The following is a 19,272-nucleotide window of genomic DNA, read 5'->3' as shown; positions in this document are numbered from 1 at the left end:
TCCATGGAATTCTCCAGGCCAGAATACTGGAGTGGGTAGCCTTTCCCTTCTCCAGGGGATCTTCCCAACCCAGGGATCAAACCCAGGTCTCCCACATTGCAGGCAGATTCTTTACCAGCTGAGCCAGAAGGGAAGCCCAAGAATACTGGAGTGGGTAGCCTATTCCTTCTCCAGAGGATCATCCTGACCCAGGAATTGAACTGGGGCCTCCTTCATTGCAGGCAGATTCTTTACCAACTGAGCTATCAGGGAAGCCCTGTATGGAAAAGTGAGTATAAAATATCTCATTTGTCTTTTATATTGATTATGTGTGGAAATGATAATACTGTAGTTATACTGGATTATGTAAAATACATTATTAAAATGAGTTGCACCTGTTTCTTTTCTAATGCAATTCCTGGGAAATTTAAGACCACACTTGTGGCTCACATTGTATTTGTACTGGGCAGCCCAGCTATACACAGAATGGGAGCTAGGTAAAGAAAAGAGCTGTCTACTTTGTTAACCACTGCAACTCTGGTGCCCAGAATTTGGCTTGGCACAGAGCTTCAAAACTCCTTGGAATTTTTCAGAGCAACAGGAATGTCTTTCGTTATTCATAAGGAGTTCCTTTGACCACATCTAAGTTTATGCAATACTTTGGCCACCTGATATGAAGAAATGACTCATTAGAAAAGACTCTGATGCTGGGAAAGATTCAAGACAGGAGGAGAAATGGACGACAGAGGATGAGAAGGTTGAATGGCATCACCGACTCGATGGACATGAGTTTATACAAGCTCCGGGAGCTGGTGATGGAGAGGGAAGCCTGGTGTGCTGCAGTCCATGGGGTCGCAGAGTTGGACACAGCTGAGCAACTGAACTGAAAGTTTATGCAAATGAGGTGACTTTTTAAATTAAAAAATGCTGTGTTAATTTCTGGTGAAAGAAAAGTGATTTGGTTCTTTTCATGTTCTTTTCCACTGTATAGTTTATTATAAGATATTGAATATAGTTCCCTGTGATGTATGGTAGAACCTTCTTGTCTATTTATTTTATATATAGTGGTTTGGATCTGCTAATTCCAAATTCCTAATTTATCCCTCCCCCTACCTTTCCCCTCTGGTAACCATGAGCTTGTCTTTTGTGTCTGTGGGTCTGTTTCTGTTTTGTAAATAAGTTCAGCTGTGTCATATTTTAGATTCCATGTATAAGTAGTATCGCTGGTAATTTGTCTTTGTCTGACTTACTTCACTTAGTATGATAAACTCAGATTGTATCCATGTAACTGCAAACGGCATTATTGCATTCACTTTACGGCTGAGTAGTATTCCACTGTATATATGTACCACATCTTCTTTATCCAGTCCTCTGTTGATGGACATTTAGGTTGCTTCCATGTCTTGGCTATTGTAAATAATGCTGCTGTAAACACTGGGATGCATGTATCTTTTTGAATTAGAGTTTTCTCCAGATATATGCCCAGGAGTGGGAATGCCGGATCATATGGTAACTATTTTTAGTTTTTTAAGGAACCTCCATTCTGTTCTCCATAGAGGTTGCACCAATTTACATTTCCACCAATAAGATAGGAGGGTTCCCTTTTCCCAGTGAGGTGATTTAGAATGGAGCCTCTACAGAAAACCTCAGGATGGGGCCAATCACTAAAGACCAAGTGATTTGATGGGAACTTTCAGTCCATCCCCAACCTTAGGGAGGGAAGGATAGGAGGCTGGAGATTTCCAAGATTTGATGAGCTTCCAGGTTGGTGAACACACCCATGTGCTGAAGGATGATGCTCCTAGAGAAACACGGAAGCTCCAGCTGACCCCAGGCCCTGCCGCCCCACACATAGATCTCATCCCATGCACCTCTTCCATCTGGCTGTTCCTGAGCTGGACGCTTTATGCTTTATGTTCAACCAGTAAATGTAATAAGTGAACTATTTTCCTGAGTTCTGTGAGTCATTCTAGCTAACTGAACCTGAGAAGGGCTAGTGGGAAGCCCTGATTTATAGCTGGTTGGTCAGAAGTACCGGTGGCCTGGGACTCACCACTAGCATCTAAAGTGCAGCTGAACCCCTAAATCTGTGGACTCGGACCCTAATTCCAGGTAGTTAGCATTAGGATTGAACTGAATTGTTGGACACACGGTCGGTGTCTGGAGAGTGAGAGAACTGGTTGTTGGTATTGAAAAACACCCCAGTAGGCAAGTGAGGGCACTTCCCCCTCTGACCCCGTCAGCTGGGGTTGGGGGGTTGGCCCGTCTCAATGGGGCCGGCATTGTATAGCGCACACATTAGCGGCTTGTGCTGGGTCTTCCAGGGGCCCTGAATGTGGATGGGCTGCAGCCCTCTTCTCCCTCATTTCCGTGGACCTGGCTGCCTCAGAGTTTAGGCCAGGGCCAAGAACACAGAGGCCAGCATTTCCACCATTGCCTGAGATCTCCTAGTGGGGAACAGGCAGGACTAGCGGCATTTCCACCCCCACCTGCCTTCACTCACTTGACCAGAAGCTGTGTCACTTCTGGTTCTGCAAGCGTTGTAGCCTCTTTCTCCCCTCCTGGCCTGGACTGCTGGCCCTTCTGCCTTCTCTTGCCAAATTCCTAGTCATTCTTCAAGTTTTTGTCTTAGATGTCTCTTCTTCTAAGAAGCCCTCCCTGACCACTGCATTTCATCCACACCCTTATACCCTCTCGTATGAGGAATCTGGGGCTCCTCACATACACAACAGCCTCAGAAACAGGCCAGTGGTCAAGAGCTGCACTTTTGTTTGGAACTTCCCCGCACCTCTTTCTAGTCATGCGACCTTCCCAAACCTCAGTTTACTCAGGTGTAAAACAGCGATAACAACAAGACTTAACTTCTTTGCTGTGCTGGGGATTAAATGAGATTACATACATAAAGCGCTTAGCACCATGCTCTCGAACACAGCAAGCACTCGATAAGTGGTAGCTATAATTAACACCAAGATGGTTAGACATCATCGCTGACTCAATGGACATGAATTTGAGCAAACTCTGGGAGACAGTAGAGGACACAAGAGCCTGGCATGCATGTTCACGGGGTCGCAAAGAGTCAGACACGACTCGGCGACTGAACAGCAACAAAAATTAATGGCAGTGCTTCCCATGCAGCCAGAGGGGGATGGATCCCTGCTGGGGGCCTCGAGCTCCCTGACGGAAAGCGGCTGAGCCAGGGGAGAAGGCTCAGGGTGCCCAGAGAATCGAGGGTGGGCTCAGGCTGGTGGGAGAGGGAAATCAGCCGGGAAAAACATCACCCGCAGCAGCATCATTCTTTTTCAAGTATTGTTTCACACAACCTGCCAATAATCAGCCACTGAGAGTCCTGCACGGGCAGCTGGGCAGAGCCTGGGGGACGTGTGTCGCCTGCCATACAGCGAGCACAACTGAGCTCTGGGAACAGGCTGCTACCCCAGGAAGCCCAGTGGCCTTGGGCTGCCAGTGGGGGCTGGAAGGGTCCTGGGAGAAGTGCGAAAGGGGAGGGCCCACAGGTCACTTGTTCACTTAAAAACACTTTTAAAGCACGGAGGCTGTGTCCTCCCGCCTCAGGAGCCTCAAGGCCTCTGGCCAAGTGGGAATGTGAGTGAGTGCGGCAAGGGGAGGGGACCGTGGTGACTTCTGCGAGGAAGGGGAGTCCAGTTGCCTGCAACCATGATGCACCCCTCTGTCTCTGCCCCACACAGCTCATTCCCTGCTCTGGCATCTACTGTTCACTCAGCCCTGGACGCCTTCTCCTCACATTCCGGGCCCACTCGCACTGATCCTTCCCTACAAAGTCCACCAGCTTTAAATGTTTCAAACACACAAACAAGATTCAAGCTTTAAACCATCACAGGCCTGAGGGGAGAAGGGAGAAGGCGAATTTGGGCTGCAGGTCCTGGACGACAGGCCTTCCCCACAAAGGCGAGGAAGGGAAAGATTTGAGAAGGAAGCAAAGCTGGGAGCGGTCAAGACACTCAGTGTGGGAAGGATCAGGTGTCCAGCAGGCCAGGAAGCACAACCTCACTCAGAGCTGTGGGATGGGACAGGGAATTCTTACAGCTTGAAGAACACTGAGAGTGGCAGAGCCTGGACTGGGACCAGGAAGGCCCGACTTCAGCCCAAGTCCGCCTCCCCAGGCCTCTGAAGGTACCAAGCTTCTCACTGAGGTCCACACGGGGTACAGCCCTATGCCCCACCCCCAAACTCAAGACTAGAAGGTGCGCAGGACAAGGAGCACGGAGCAGTAACCGGGAGTGAGGCCTGGTAAGCCCTGCCACTTGCTGCTGCGTGACCTGGGCAAATCGCTCTACCTCTCTGGCCACCATTGCCCAGCCTCAAGATAAGGACAAAAAGCCCTCACTGCCCTCCCACCCTACAACTCCCTGTCAAGGTATCCCGTGCACCCCATCACTGTTACGGTGACTGCAGGGTGGCCCAGGGGAGCGCAGCAGTAAGGGGCCTGACATGGCGAAGTCTGGGGGCTCCACCATCACATCCCTCACACCCGGTGCCTGTGGGATCCGGCAGGAGGCTCACTGCCCAGGCTAGACAAGGGTCAGGGCAGGTCTCCTCAGGCCTTCACCTCCTGCCTTCCCAATAAGCCCACAGGCCCACAGTGAGAAATGCCAGGGAGCACAAGGATGCAGGAGGGATGCTGGGAGGGGGTGTAGAAATCTTCGGCAGAGAGGACAGGCTGACAAAGAGATATGACATCGAGGGGGAGTCTGTCCCTAGGCCTGACCTATCACTGACTGCCAGGAACGGGAGGAGAGATCAGCTGGGGCTACATGGCCCCATCGTGCCAGAGGAACCACACTGGCTGCCCCCCACAGGGCCCAGGAAAGGGGACTGTGCCAGCAATGACATAGACACATAAATACATACATACACACACATGCAAAGCAGGCTAGCTCACAGCCAGGCTAGAGAATGGCTGGGTGGCCTAGGGAAAGGCCTCAACTCCTCTGTTTTCCACACCCCATTTTTCTCCTCTTAGAGAGAGATGCAGATAATAATAAAAGAGCTAACACTTAAGGATGAGATGGTTGGATGGCATCACCGACTCGATGGACATGAGTTTGAGTAAGCTCTGGGAATTGGTGATGGACAAAGAAGCCTGGTACGCTGTAGTCCATGGGGTCGCAAAGAGTCGGACGTGACTGAGCAACTGAACTGAACACTTATTTTAGCACTTAGTATGTGCTAGGCACTATTCTAAGTGCTTGATATACATATTAACTCATCTAGTCATTCTGACAATGTAAGAAGCAGAGTCCTATTGTGCTTCCTAGTTTAGAGAGAAGGAAGCTGAAACATGGAGAAGCTAAGAAACCTGCCCAGGAGAACCCCTTGGAGAAGCGGGGCTGGAATGCAGCAGTCCAACCGCATGCTGCTGCCTTATGCCCACTCAGGATGCACGAACCATCTCCAACTTAGAGAGCCCAAGGGGAGACTGCCACCTCTTCCAGGAAGGCGGCCGAGCTCTTAGCACCTGCTTTACTTTTACATGTATATTTCTTTTTAATGGGGTGGGGAGGGCATGAATGTCAAGATCACAGAGTCCCTGAGGAGGCTGAGGACATCGTCCAGCAAAGTCAGAGGGTCAGAGCTGGTCTCTTGGGCCCCTCACTGAGGTCTCTGTGAATGGGGCAGAGAGGGGCAGGGGCCTGGATTTTTTGACCAAAGCCCCAGGGGAGGACAGAGATCTGGATGGAGACCCAGTTGGGCCCTGCTCTGTACGACCCTGGGCCAGCTGCTTCTGCGGGCACCTGTTTTCCCCTTTGTGAAGTGGGCCAGGAGTGGAGAGAGGGTCTGAGACCACTTCCAGATCTGCCCCAAGAGTCTCTGAGGCTGTGCTGTCATCCTGGGCTGCCTGGGTGGGAGTGAGCTCCCCACTGCAGGGGCATTCCAGCAGAGAGCACTCCCAGCCTGGAAGCCAGGACCAGCAACTTTCACGGGACTCTCGGGCAGCAGGACGCCAGCAGCAACCCACCAAGCATGAAGCTCTGGCCTCCTCCAGAGGCTCCCGGCTCCCTGGAGTGGGAGAAGGAGCCGGCCCCCCTCAGGAATGTGCTTGCCTGTGTCGCCTGGCACGCCGTTCCCATAGCTCTTCCCTGAGGGCGCCCTGGCCCCGGGGGACACCCAGCCAGCTGTGCCTGCTGGCCTTCCTTCCTGCAGACCAGAGCTGCTTTTCTCTCACTGTCCAGGAGAAGGCAAATGCCCAGGCCTTCCCTGACCTCCTCCGTGGGCACTAGAGCTGGCACTGACCTGGCTGCTGCAGGGGAAGGAGGGCTGGTCCTCCCTGCAGGGAGGAGAGACTCCTGGCGGCCACACCCTCGCTCAGGTTGTTCCCTCCTCCAGGATGCCCCCCGTCTCTCCCTCTTAAACAACTTCTCAGTCTTCAAGACCCAGATGAAACATCTCCCTTCTGTCGGGCTCTCCTGTGCCCACAGGCTCAATGGAGCGTTTCTTCTGATGGGCTTCTCTGGAGCTCTATGTAGCCTTTATTACCACTTTATTCTGCTCATAGCAGTTCCACCCGTGTCTTTCTCCCCGATGAGACTTGACTCCCGAGAATGTCATTTCTTCCATACCCCCACAGTTGGACAAACAGGAGATCCACAGTAGGTGCTCAGAAGACAACCATGGAACTGAAGAGAGCCAGGGCCTGTCCCCGCATCCCAGAAGAAGGACAGTTCATCGTCACAGATGCCTCCCTTAGAGCACAAGTATTTCTCAAGGCTCCTCCCCTTCTCTCCTGGGTCCCAGGCCCTGGAGATGGCTGGTATTTTCAGCCCTGTGAATCCTACAGAAGCAACTGAGGCCCAGAGAGGGACGTGCGTGCCCAGTCTCACACACGGCAAGGCTGGTCTCTGGAGTCCCAGAGCACAAACCCCAACCACATGTCGTCTAGCCCAGCCACCCATGCCTGCTGTGGGGGGAGAAGGCAGAGGGTTGGACTTACCCCAGCATCCAGAGATCAGCACAGAAAGCCAGACCACGAGGCAGCTGGAGGCTACGTGGCACCTCATGGCTCCTGAGGACAAAAGGGGGAGAGGGTTAGGAGCTGCCTGTTGGAGCTGCCCTGCTCTTCCAGAGCCTCCAGCACTGCCCACCCCTGCTGCTCCCAGGAGAATTGGGTCTGAGACAGGAGGAGAGGGAATTGAGGCAAATGGGGGTCGGGGGCGGGGAGAGGACATGGGGAAGAAGAGAGGGTCTGCAGCCTGTGGTTTTGTCATCGTCAATGCTGGGTATAGCACAGCGGCCTGAGAGTGACGGAGATGAGGGCAGGGGCAACAGTCTCCTCTTTGCCCTCATGGGGGCGGGTTGCATGGCTGTGGGCAGAACTCGGGGGCTCAGGGACAGGTCTGTGACATACACTAGGCTCCATGGGTGGAGGAAAGGGCTGCTGCCCGCCACTCTAGGATAGCATCCCTCAAGAGTGATGGAACCTGGTAAGGGAGGGACAGACTTAGGACCCAGGTGCTGAGCGGGAAGGCGGGTATCTCAGTGTGCTTGGCAGACCCACCGCTCCGACCACCCCCCCAGCCAAAGTGGCCAACAAACACGTCCTTTCCTGTTTTTATATCTGTATATCATCTCATAACCTTGGCTATGAAGGAAGCACCAGGCCACAGTGTCCAAAGAGGCACAGAGAAGGGAGGTAACTTGCCCCCAGCAAGTCTGTGGGAAGTTGGATCTGGATTTTTCTGTCTAGCTAAGCTCTAGAGAGATTTGGGATCCATCAGCCAGAAGCTCAGCAAGGCGGGCTCCCATCTCTAAGCCTTCAGATGTGGGGCTTCACCCCACCCTTCAAGCCCAGCCCCATGACAGCATGGCCATGGTTCTCTGGTTCCTTCTTTCGCCTGCAGGCCTCCTTGGAGCCCAGCAGTGACACCGAGAGGCCTGCACTCCTCAGCCGGGAGTCCCTGCCTCCCACTGAACAGTCTGTTAGTGCGGTCTCACCTCCGTGTCTCAAGTCAAGCCCATTCACTTCCCCATCCCCACGGTCTAGCCAAGGGCCCACACACCCTCCTTCAGGCAGCACTTACTATGCCCCTCGCCTGGGAGGCATTACACTTCCCAGTTCGTAAGGGTCTGGAGGCTGAGAGCTGTTAACAATTTGCTCAGAGACCCTCAACCAGTGAGTGGTGAGGTCAGCATCTGGACCCAAGGTGATATGTCCCCTCCCTCATCAATACATGATCAGGAAAGCCCTGGGGAGGCTGGGGGAGCTGAAGAAAAGGGTTTTGTGGAGAGACTTCTACATCTCTGCAAGATCTGGGCTGGGGGCTTCAGAAAGGGCCCAGAGTACAGTCCCTTGGTTCCGGACGTGGAGTCAGCTCCCTCTCCCAGCCTCTTGCTGAGTGCAGGATGGAGCCTGCCCCACACCACACACAGTGGCCCATGGTACCCCGTGTTTCCCTGGAATACTGTACTTAAGATGTTCTAATTATCAGGTATGAAACAGAAATGTGGGAAAGAAAAGATTCTAAGATGTTTTCACATCATAAAAGACAAATGCCCCCATCATAGCCCTATACTGCCACCCCTTTGTGTTTTCAAGGGTCAAGAACCTATCCCAGGGGCCAGGCAGGGCACAGAAATGAGGTGACCCAGTGGTGGGGAAGACGGCCATTCAGAGGCCACGAGCTCTGTACAAAAGCAACCGCTGCTGATGCGTTTCAGCCAAGAGGGAATGTGGGCCCAGTGTGCCCAAGCTTCTGAGTTTTCTCAACGAAAAGCTGGAAATTTGGCTTTTACTATGAATTCAATTTTTACATGTTGGCAAATAATTCCATTTTATGAGCCAAACATGACCCATCTGATGGCCAGAGCAGGCAGCTTGGGCCTGGTATGCGTCCTGCAAGGCCTTTCTCCCAACCCAGGCAGATCCGTTCGTACTACAGACGTACGCCAGCGATGTGGCTGCTGTTTCTCTTTAGGATGACGGAGACACCCTCTACACAAAAGAAATTCACTTTTCTCGTGTCACGATAATTCACACATAACTCTCCAGGTCGACACTGCCATATCCACCTCCTCCATTTTCAGAGCTGGGTAATAGCTCATGGTCTGGATGTTTTGTCATGGAGACAAACAGCCCTATCGTTGGGCATCTGGGTATTTCCAGGTTCCTGCCACACAGGCAACGTCGCAGTGGACATCTCTCCACACGTAACTGGGTTGGGACTTTGCTCTTAATCTTGGTTCTCCAACAGTAGCATTAATGGGCCAATTAAATACAACACAGGGCACGTATGTAAACTTCTCTTAGACATTGTCATATTATCTTCTGAAAGGCTGTGGCAATTCCCACTCTCTCCAGCAGTGTAGGAGAGGGCCTCTGTGCCCACCTGGAAGTCATCCCTCTTTTAAATGGCTGCCAATCGGATGCATGAAAAATGGTATGGCCTTGTTGCTTTAATTTGCATTTCCCTAACTGCCAACAAGGTTGAACACGATGTCTTTTTCTAAATGTTCAAACCACTTTCCATCTGTTATCTTGTGTTAGCCTATCATATCCTGAGAAGAAGCTAGCCAGCACTGCTAGCATTATCCCTGATTTACAAGTGGAGAAACCGAGGCACAGAGCAATTAAGTGACAATCTGACATCTCACAGTGAGTGAGTGTCTTTTAAAAACAGATTTCCAGCTCTCTGCCTTTGGAAACCTGCTGTTATGAGAATTAAACAACATCTGCTAAGAAGATCATCCACAAATAGCTGGGAGTGCACACGTTCTGCTGGGTGTTGCAGGAAGTTCACAGTGGAAGGAAGGAAGGAAGAAAATGAATGAACACTTACTGGGATTTTCACAGGTATGACTTTATTCAGTCCTCCCAAATGTCTCTAAAATGTAGATATTATAGTCCCCATTTTACAGATGAGGAAATTAAGGCTCAGAGAGGTTACCTAGGATTGGACCTGAGTCTCACACTATTTTCATCACACTTTGCTGGAATTCCCAGGTGGTAATGGTAAAGAACCCACCTGCCAATGCAGGAGAAATAAGAGACACAGGTTCAATCCCTGGGTTGGGAAGTTCCCCTGCAGGAGGGCATGGCAACCCACTCCAGTATTCTTACATAGAGAATCCCCATGGACAAAGGAGCCTGGCGGGCTACAGTCCATAGGGTCACAAAGAGTCAGATATGACTAAAGCGACTTAGCGTGCACACACACACACATGCACACACTCACACAGACATGCTGCCCACCCCCACCCCGTCCACTCTGTTTCCTAATCTATAAAAGAGGAAGCCGTGGCCCCTCCCTCAAGGAGGACAATACAGACAATACAACAGACACAGGATGAATGTGACACAAAGAGGTGAGTGCATGCGCACAGCACACAGGCGTGTGTAACGCAACTCCCTTTCCGCATGCTGACTTAGGCTCTGGCGCTGCTGGGCAGGCACCCTGCCCCATCCTCTCTCCTTAAACATCTGTCTCCCCTTCAGAGGCACTCACACTGCCTCAGTGTCCCCCTTCTGTCGGTCAATGGCAACCAGATAATGTTCTCACTCGGCAGGATTGGCAGAGGCCACCTCGCGAGTATCCAAACACCGGGACAACCTGAGCTGCATCCTGACTCTCCCTCCTCACCTCGGGGCCAGGTGGCATGAACACTATGTCGGGGAGCACAGGCTTCAAAGGGTAAAGCAGAGTAGCCAGGACAACGTGGGTCCGTCCCGCCACTGGGTTTTCCCAGAGATCCCAGGTCTTACTCTTCCTTTGGTTCCTTTGGCCACGAGGAGGAAAGCAGAGAACAGAGGTTGGTGGCTGTGAGAAGCAGCACCTGGGCCCCCACCTCCAGGTCAGGTGTCACAATGGATGCTGCCTTTGCCTGCCAGCATTTCCTCAGTGCTGAGGCTGCAGTGAGTGGCATGGGTCCCCTGGGAGAGCCTGACCTCGTTCCACCCTATGCAACAGCTGTTCCCCAGCCTCCTGGCCCTCTGCCCTACCCTCCAGCAGAGCTACATGGCCTCCTCCACCCTGGGAGGCTGTGCCACCCTGAGCTCCCAGCAACCCTCACGTGTCCCTGCTGGACCAGGAAACCCAGACACACACCCTTCTGTGCTGGGCTTCTTGTCTTGCCTGGGATAGGTGCCAGAGACCTGCCCCAGAGGTAAGAGCAGGGTTAGAGCTGTCTGCCCCAAAATCCACTCTGGCAGGAAGCTTTCCAAAATCTCTGAAACATACCCACTGCCAAGAAGATCCAAAGCCCTCAGGCTGCCGATTTCCAGCATCTTTTTTCATGCCAAGCCCAGTACCAGGCACTGTGGGAGGATTAAGGAGCCATGAGATGGGCTGCAAATGTGGGTGAGGTACCAAATAAGCAATGGCGCCTGTCGCTGTCCGAGGCCATGTGAACAGAGAGCTCTCGAGCCTTCCCGAAGAGCTGAGACGTGAGCTGCACAGAGTTCAGGAGGCAGAATGTCAGCGTCTACTGAGTGCCTATAATGTGCCAGCCACTGTGGCGTACAGTGTGTTCTGCATTCTGGGGCTCAGAGAGGTAAAGCTTGAGGTCACACAGCTAGTATGTGGCCAAGCCCAAGGTCCCCTAGCCTCAGCCCCAACCCTTGCTGAGCTCAGACATGTGTCCTAGGGCAGGCCCAGGGTGAGGGCCTGGTGGGAAGGGCCTGAGCAGGATCCTGCATCTACTCAGAGGCCAGGAAGTCAAGCCATGGTCCACAGCCACAGTTTACAGGAGCCAGCAGCAAGGCCAAGTGCATGTGCCAGGAAGAGGAGGCACAGCTAGGGCTGGCGAGCAGGATCCTGTTTCCTCTGTCCTTCTGTGTTGTTGGTATCTGACAGACATTGCTCTGGAACCCGTACCAAGAAGAGAATGCATGAACCACCAGGGTTGACCAAGTCCCCTCCCCTGCACCCTCATCCCTGAGAAGTTAACACCTTTGTCCCTGGAGGGAGTGGACAAAAAACTGTCCCAGATTCAAGGCAGCACCCCTGCCCACCCTGGCCTTCACCTTGTCCTGACTTCAGCCCACAAAGTCCTGCTACTCATAGAGGCCTGGGCTGAGGGCCAGCAAGGGAGGGTCTGGCAGGTGGCACAGTTACAACATCCAGGGAACTGCCCCACAGAGGAATGAACCCCCAAAATCAAATCAAAGCCTCATGTACACCTGAGAGAGCTTGTGAGCTGCAGGGAAAAGCTTCCAAGCCAAGAGTGGCCACAAGGCAATGTCTACCCCAACATTACCTGCTGTGGGCCAGGCGTGAGCATGGTGCAAAACACTGCCATACAAACTGAAGACCTGGCCAAGAGGGAGCTGGCATCCTCCCTGGGAGACCAGCACAAACAGCATCGGTGAGCAAGTTCTACAGCGTGCTGGGGCTGATACACGCCAAGGAAAGAGGAAAGCAGCGGGGCGAGAGGTCTGAGTACCACTGAAGATAATGTATGAACACATGCTTGAAGAAACAGGAGAGCAAGCCACGCTACCTGGGTAAAATGCCTTCTGGGCAGACACAACAACCTGTGCAAAGGCCCCGAGGCAAGATGCACTAGCACCCCTGAGGATCAGTGGGGAGGCCAGTATAGCTAGCGGGGTGTACTGTGGGGAAAATCACAAGAGATGAGGGCAGGGGGCGATGGGCCCACCGTGGGCACCTTGTACACCAGGGACATAAGTCAACTGGGAGTCATGGTCTTCAGACAGCCAAGAGGGATAAGAACGACTCAGGGGTTAAAAAGCACACTGGCTGCGGAGCTGAGGACTCACTATGAGGGGTAAGAGCAGATACAGGCAGACAGGTGTGGAGGCTATCACAGTGACACAGGCTGCAGGGGACAGGGGCTCCGACAGGGACTCAGGCAGGGAGTCTGAGATCTGGCAGATGGGGACATTTTCAAAGTAGAACTCAGGGGGTTTCCTGCTGGAGTGGATAGAGCTGTGCCAGAAAGAGCTGAGCCAAGGGTTCTGGCCCAGGACAGGGGAAAGCTGCTGCTGGGACCGATCAGGGAGCAAGATGTGAAGCTCAGGCTGGGATGCAGTGAGTCTGGAATGGCCAGTGACCACAAGGCAGCAATGCGAGACAGGCAGGAGGACACCCTCAACTGGAGCTCAGGCCCCAAGCGGGGCTACAGATGCAGACGTGGGTGTCACCAGCACTTGAAGCCACCAGAGGGACAAGATCTCTGTGCCCCATACCTTTGAGCTGAGGCAGCTCGGCTGAGATCAAAGGAATACTTGGAATCTGTGTGCAGAGCCTAAAGACGCGTCTGTCCTCGTGGCCCAACAGTCCAGAACTTTAGCTGAGGAAACCATCGTGGCTGAGCACAGACACTCAGCCACAGGATGTCCATGGCTGTGTTACTTATGACAGTGGCACAGCCCAGACACCCTCGGGGACTGGTTCAGTGGTGGGATGTCCACAGAAAGCACACAGGATTGTGTATGGCTTCGAACATGTGTGCACGTGTGTCTGTGTGGGATGCATATACAGGACAGTTATGTGGAACAGTGGTTTTAGCTGACTGGTAAGGTTATGACTGATTTTATATTCTTCCATTTACAATTTTCATTTTCCTCATTTTCGATAATACATACTCAATGTTTTGACAATCAGAGCCCTAACTTGTGTCCACCCTACCAAAACAATGATTAGGAAGCTTCTTCCTATGCTCCGCTGAGCCCTGCCCCAACCCCTCCACCCCAGGCCCGCAGTCCTCTGAATGCCAGAGGAGACCCTTAGAGCTGGGTGGGTCCTCTATGGTCTTCAGGTTAACCACACCCCTCAGCAGCTGCTCAGACCCTTCTAGGGACAGGAATTCCCTCCCTCCAGGGCAGAAGGTCCCAGCTCAGATGCCCTGCCTCTCGGCCTTCAGCCCCATGCTGCACTGCGGAGAGGAGGCCTAAGGAGGCCCATCATCAAGAGGACTCTGCCTGCTCCGCCCATGGAGACCCAAGAGCAGAAGAGTGGGCTAAAGCTGAGGCTTTGGAGACCAGGCCCAGGTCTGAAGCTTGGGCCTGTTCTGAGGGCTCTTCTTTCCCAGGGTAGGGAGCTGGGGTGGAGCAGGGGGACACTAATAATTTAAAAGTAAAACGAGTGCTCTAATGTTTTTCATTCGCTCTCACACACATGCAAACTCTGTGAACTGCTGCAGGGGATGTCCCATCACCCAGTGGGGCCCCTGGCCCAACCCTGGAGGGTCCCTCCTTCCCATCCCCCCTTCCGCCGGGTAGGAGGATTCCAGATTACTCCCAACCTGCAGGGGTTTCACCAAAAGCCTCTGAACCAAACCTGAGATGAAGCCCAGGCAGCCTGGCTTCTCGGACAGACTGGAAAGCCTGCCTCTGCTTGGTGTGGAGCAAAGTCCTCTCCCCTCTTCCCAGAAACCCGCCCACTCTCGGCTCAGCTCCTGGGTGGGAGCTTCCTGTCCCCTTCTCCCACCGCTCCCCACAGCAGCCCAGTCAGGAGACACAGGGGCAGAGCATGCGCTCAGTGCATGGAGAGGCACTTTCCGTCCCCGCAAGCAAGGGGACAAGAAGGAGCCGAGCAGAGGGAGGGAAAGGGCAGGAGGGGACATCTGAGCAGCATTTCAGCTTCTCAGGAAGGAGAGATTTTCACTGCAGGGTGCCACGATGTCGTTTGAACTGTTATGAATTCCCATAAAATCAGACGCACTCAACTTTGAATAGAAATACAGAAATACACTGCAGAAATCAAAGACAATTTGGGGATTATTCACCACCACTACACACAGAGATGTTCGTGCATGCGAGGAGGCACCTGCAGACACACCATTAGGGCCACTGATGGAAAAGCCACGGTCGGTCACCGACCGCCATGCTTCAGAGTCCACACCATCCAGGCCAGGCCGCTGGCTGGGGAGGCTGCTGGGATGGGAGGACACTTACGGGGACCCCACCCAGAAAGAGGGAAAAGCCCACCTGGTGGCCATTCTGTTGTGTCCTCCCCAGAGTTCCCACTGAGTGAACCAGGGTCCAGGATAGGGGGAGGCAGGTGAGCGAGGCAGGTCTGGGAGGGGCATAGCCTGAGACCCCCATGGTGGCACGGCAGGCGGCCCAGCATCCTCCATGGGAGGCCTGGTATCCCGAGTACCCTCAACCTATACTTCAGAAAAAAATCATCCAGCAGGAACTATATTTTATTCTGTCCTTTTTGGAAGTTACACACGGGCATGGGACACAAGTGCACAGGAGGGTGCTGGGCAGGAAGGGAGTCTCCCCTCCACCCAAGCCCACACCTTTCCAGAGGCAACCAACAATTCCTGAAGTACCGCAGGTACACGTAAGGACATAGCACATGGGTCTCTCCTCTTAAAAAAAAATCTAAGGGCTATTCATGCTATCCATTCCTAGCTGCTTCACATGAAACGTATCCTGAAGGCTGTTCTAGCGCAGTACACACAGAACTGCCTTGCTATTTTTAGCAGCTGCAGAGGGTTCTATATGAAGGGACCATAATTAACCCCTGCTGACGGACATGCTGGGCATAACAAATACTCTTTTCTAACAACTTTAGAGACGACTCTGCACGACTCTGGTGGGCATCACCAGATGGTCAATAACGAAATCAGATTATGTTCTTTGGAGCCAAAGATGGAGAAACTCTATACAGTCAGCAAAAACAAGACTGTGACCATGAGCTCCTTATTGAAAAATTCAGGCTTAAATTGAACAAAGTAGGGGAAACCACTAGGTCATCCAGGTATGACCTAAATCAAATCACTTATGATTATAGAGTGGAGGTGATGAACAGATTCAAGGGATTAGATCTTGCAGACAGAGTGCCTAAAGAACTATGGATGGAGGTTCATAACACTGTACAGGAGGCAGTGACCAAAACCATCCCAAAGAAAAAGAAATGCAAGAAGGCAAAGAGGTTGTCTGAGGAGGCTTTACAATAGCTGAGGAAAGAAAAGAAGCAGAAGGCAAGAGAGAAGGGGAAAGATATACCCAAATGGAGAAGGCCTTCTTAAATGAACAATGCAAAGAAATAGAGGAAAACAATAGAATGGGAAAGACTACAGAGATCTCTTCAAGAAAATTGGAGATATCAAGGGAACATTTCATGCAAGGATGGTCATGATAAAGGAAAGAAGTAAATGGTAAGGATCTAACAGAAGCAGAGGAGATTAAGAAGAGGTGGCAAGAACACACAGACCTATACAAAAACTCTCTTAATGACCCAGATAACCACAATGGTGTGGTCACTCACCTAGAGCCAGACATCCTGGAGTCTGAAGTGGGCCATTACTTAAGGAAGCATTACTATGAACAAAGTTACTAGAGGTGATGGAATTCCAACTGAGCTATTTCCTAAAAGAAGATGCTGTGAAAGTGCTGTACTCAATATGTCAACAAATTCAGAAAACTTGGTAGCCACGGGACTGGAAAAGGTCAGTTTTCATCCCAATCCCAAAGAAAGGGCAAGGCCAAAGAATATTCAAACTACCATACAATTGTGCTCATTTCACATGCTAGCAAGGTTATGCTCAAAATCAAAAGGTTATTCCAGCGCGGCTTCAGCATTACGTGAATCAAGAACTTTCAGATATACAAGTTGGGTTTAGAAAAGGCAGAAGAACTAGAGATCAAATCGGCAACATTTGTTGGATCATGGAGAAAACAAGGAAGTTCCAGAAAAACATCTACTTCTGCTTCATTAACTATGCTAAAGCCTTTAACTGTGTGGATCACAACAAACTGGAAAATTCTTAAACAGACAGGAGTATCAGACCACCTTACCTGTCTCCTAAGAAACCTGTATGTGTTCAAGAAGCAGCAGTTAGGACTAGACATGGGATAGCTGACTGGTTCAGATATAGGAGTACAAACACTGGTTCAAAGGAGTACAAGGCTGTATACTGTCACCCGGCTTATTTAACTTATATTCAGAGTACATCATGTGAAATTCTGGGCTGAATGAATCACAAGCTGGAATCAAGATTGCTGGGAGAAACAGTCACAACCTCAGATATGCAGATGATACCACTCTAATGGCAGAAAGTGAAAAGGAACTAAAAAGCTTCTTGAGGGTCAAAGAGGAGAGTGAAAAAGCTGGCTTGAAACTCAACATTCAAATAACTAAGGAAAAAAAAAAAAAAAAAAACACCAAGATCCAGTCCCATCACTTCATGGCAAACAGAAGGGGAAAAAGTGAAAACAGTGGCAGATTTTATTTTCTTAGGCTCCAAAATCACTGCAGAGGATGACTGCAGCCATGAAATTAAAAGACATTTGCTCCTTGGAAGAAAAGCTATGACCAACCTGCTGCTACTACTGCTGCTAAGTCGCTTCAGTCGTGTGCAACCCCATAGACGGCAGCCCACCAGGCTCCCCGGTCCCTGGGATTCTCCAGGCAAGAACACTGGAGTGGGTTGCCATTCCCTTCTCCAATGCATGAAAGTGAAAAGTCAAAGGGAAGTCGCTCAGTCGTGCCCGACTCTTAGCGACCCCATGGACTTCGGCTTACCAGGCTCCTCCGTCCATGGGATTTTCCAGGCAAGAGTACTGGAGTGGGGTGTCACTGCCTTCTCCGATGACCAACCTAGACAGCATATTAAAAAGAAGAGACATCACTTTGCCAACAAAGGTCCATATAGTCAAAGCTATGGTTTTCCCAGGAATCATGTACGGATATGAGAGTTGGACCATAAAGAAGACTGAGTGCTGAAGAACTGATGCTTTCGAATTGTGGTGCTGGAAAAGACTCTTGAGAGTCCCTTGGAAAGCAAGAAAATCAGACCAGTCAATCCTAAAGGAAATCAATCCTGAATATTCACTGAAAGGACTGATGCTGAAGCTGAAGCTCCTATACTTCGGCCACCTGATGCAAAGAGCTGACTCTGGAAAAGACCTCGATGCTGGGAAAGACTGAAGGTAGAAGGAGAAGCGGCAGCAGAGGAAGAGATAGTTAGACCGCATCACTGACTCAATGGACATGCATCTGAGCAAACTCCAGGAGAGAGTGGAGGACAGAGGAGCCTGGAGTGTTGCAATCCATAAAATCACAAAGAGCTGGACACAACTTAGAGACTGAACAACAATGGCGATGTACATTTAGTTTGTTTTAAACCTTTGCATTAATGAATGAAACCACATTGAATATCCTTATTTCCATGTCTACATACATATGTGAAGTAAGAGATTTTCATATTTTTATAGGTGTTGACAAACTGTTCTCCAAAAAGGGTGCACTAAATCGCACTCCCTCCAACAATTAAGAAAGGGCGTTTCCCCATACCGTCACCAGCACCAGGGACTCATTCTTTTTTTATTTCAGAAAAGGTATCTGAGAGTCATGATCCTCAGATCCCCAGTCCCACTAGGGCTGGGAGGAAGAACAGAGTTGATCACAGTCAGCTTTCTCCTAGCTCCCAACTCACCATCCAGAACAGGCAACAGACACTGGCCCAGCTCTGGCATGTTGCGAAAATCTGCACCCTCTACCCCAAGGGGCACTGCCAGTCACCACACCCTGTGCTCTCCCTCTGTGCCTTGGTCAGGCTGTTTTCTCCATCCAGAGCACCACCTGGCCGCACCCAGCATAACCAGCCTCTCTTCAATGTCCAGCTCTAATGCCGTATCTTCCAGGAAGGCTTCCCAGACCTCTGCTGGAAGTGAGAGCCTCAGCTCCCCTCATCCTTCATACGTTTTTGGAGACAGCTATCCCAGCCGCCAGGGTTAGTTAGACTTTCACACATCCTCCTTCTGCAAGAAGAACCTCAGTTCCTTGCAAGCAGAGTCTACCACATACAGCCATCTGCCAACTTAACATCTCCTCTTGGTGTGTCTCTAACATTTAACTCATCCGACAGTAAGCCGATTTCTTTTCCAAAGGTTCCCCTCCTTGTCTTTCCTATCTCAGTAAATCCACTTCCATTGATACATTCTTTTAATTTTTTGATTAATTCAGTTAACCGATATCTTTCATGCATCCAGTAAGCGGCACTTTCCTTCCTATACCCTTCGTCACCATATTTCAGGCACACTACCTACTTATCAGTCTCAACTCTGCCAGGTTCATCCCTGTCCCCGGTCATCACTGTGGATGATCAAATTACTGGTCCCAACCCTTCACTCTGCATAGGATTGAGCATCTGCACCCATGCTGGGATCTCACAGTAGGCAGAGGATGCTGTTCCACCCTCGATGCTGGGCTTGACCACGTGACTCGCTTTGACAAACGGATGCTTTGGCTAACCTCCCTATGAGCAGAAGCACAGTTTTTATGCAGAGGGCTTGCCTCCTGAGCACCTGCCATTCAATTTGAGAAGAACATCCCTCAGGCAAAGTGA

At 51.2% G+C, this 19,272-nt stretch overlaps 1 protein-coding gene across 7 annotated transcripts in view; it reads right to left on the bottom strand.

The window, feature by feature from the left end:
* Positions 1–19,272, bottom strand: part of CDH23 (cadherin related 23) — a 460,382-nt gene that overhangs the window by 386,209 nt on the left and 54,901 nt on the right. For 5 of the 7 annotated variants that reach the window (XM_059882631.1, XM_059882625.1, XM_059882626.1 and 2 more), the window contains one exon: positions 6,947–7,018. In XM_059882631.1, the coding sequence (XP_059738614.1) occupies positions 6,947–7,018 (72 nt within the window). Of the gene's footprint in view, positions 1–115; positions 257–6,946; positions 7,019–19,272 lie in introns of those variants that run through there. The other 2 variants (XM_059882627.1, NM_001191206.3) reach the window with 2 other exon arrangements.

This window comes from Bos taurus, chromosome 28, assembly GCF_002263795.3.
Source record: "Bos taurus isolate L1 Dominette 01449 registration number 42190680 breed Hereford chromosome 28, ARS-UCD2.0, whole genome shotgun sequence".
In the NCBI taxonomy this organism is placed as follows: domain Eukaryota; kingdom Metazoa; phylum Chordata; class Mammalia; order Artiodactyla; family Bovidae; genus Bos; species Bos taurus.
Note: the sequence above shows the minus strand (reverse complement) of the source record. Positions and strands in the feature narration are given on the sequence as shown.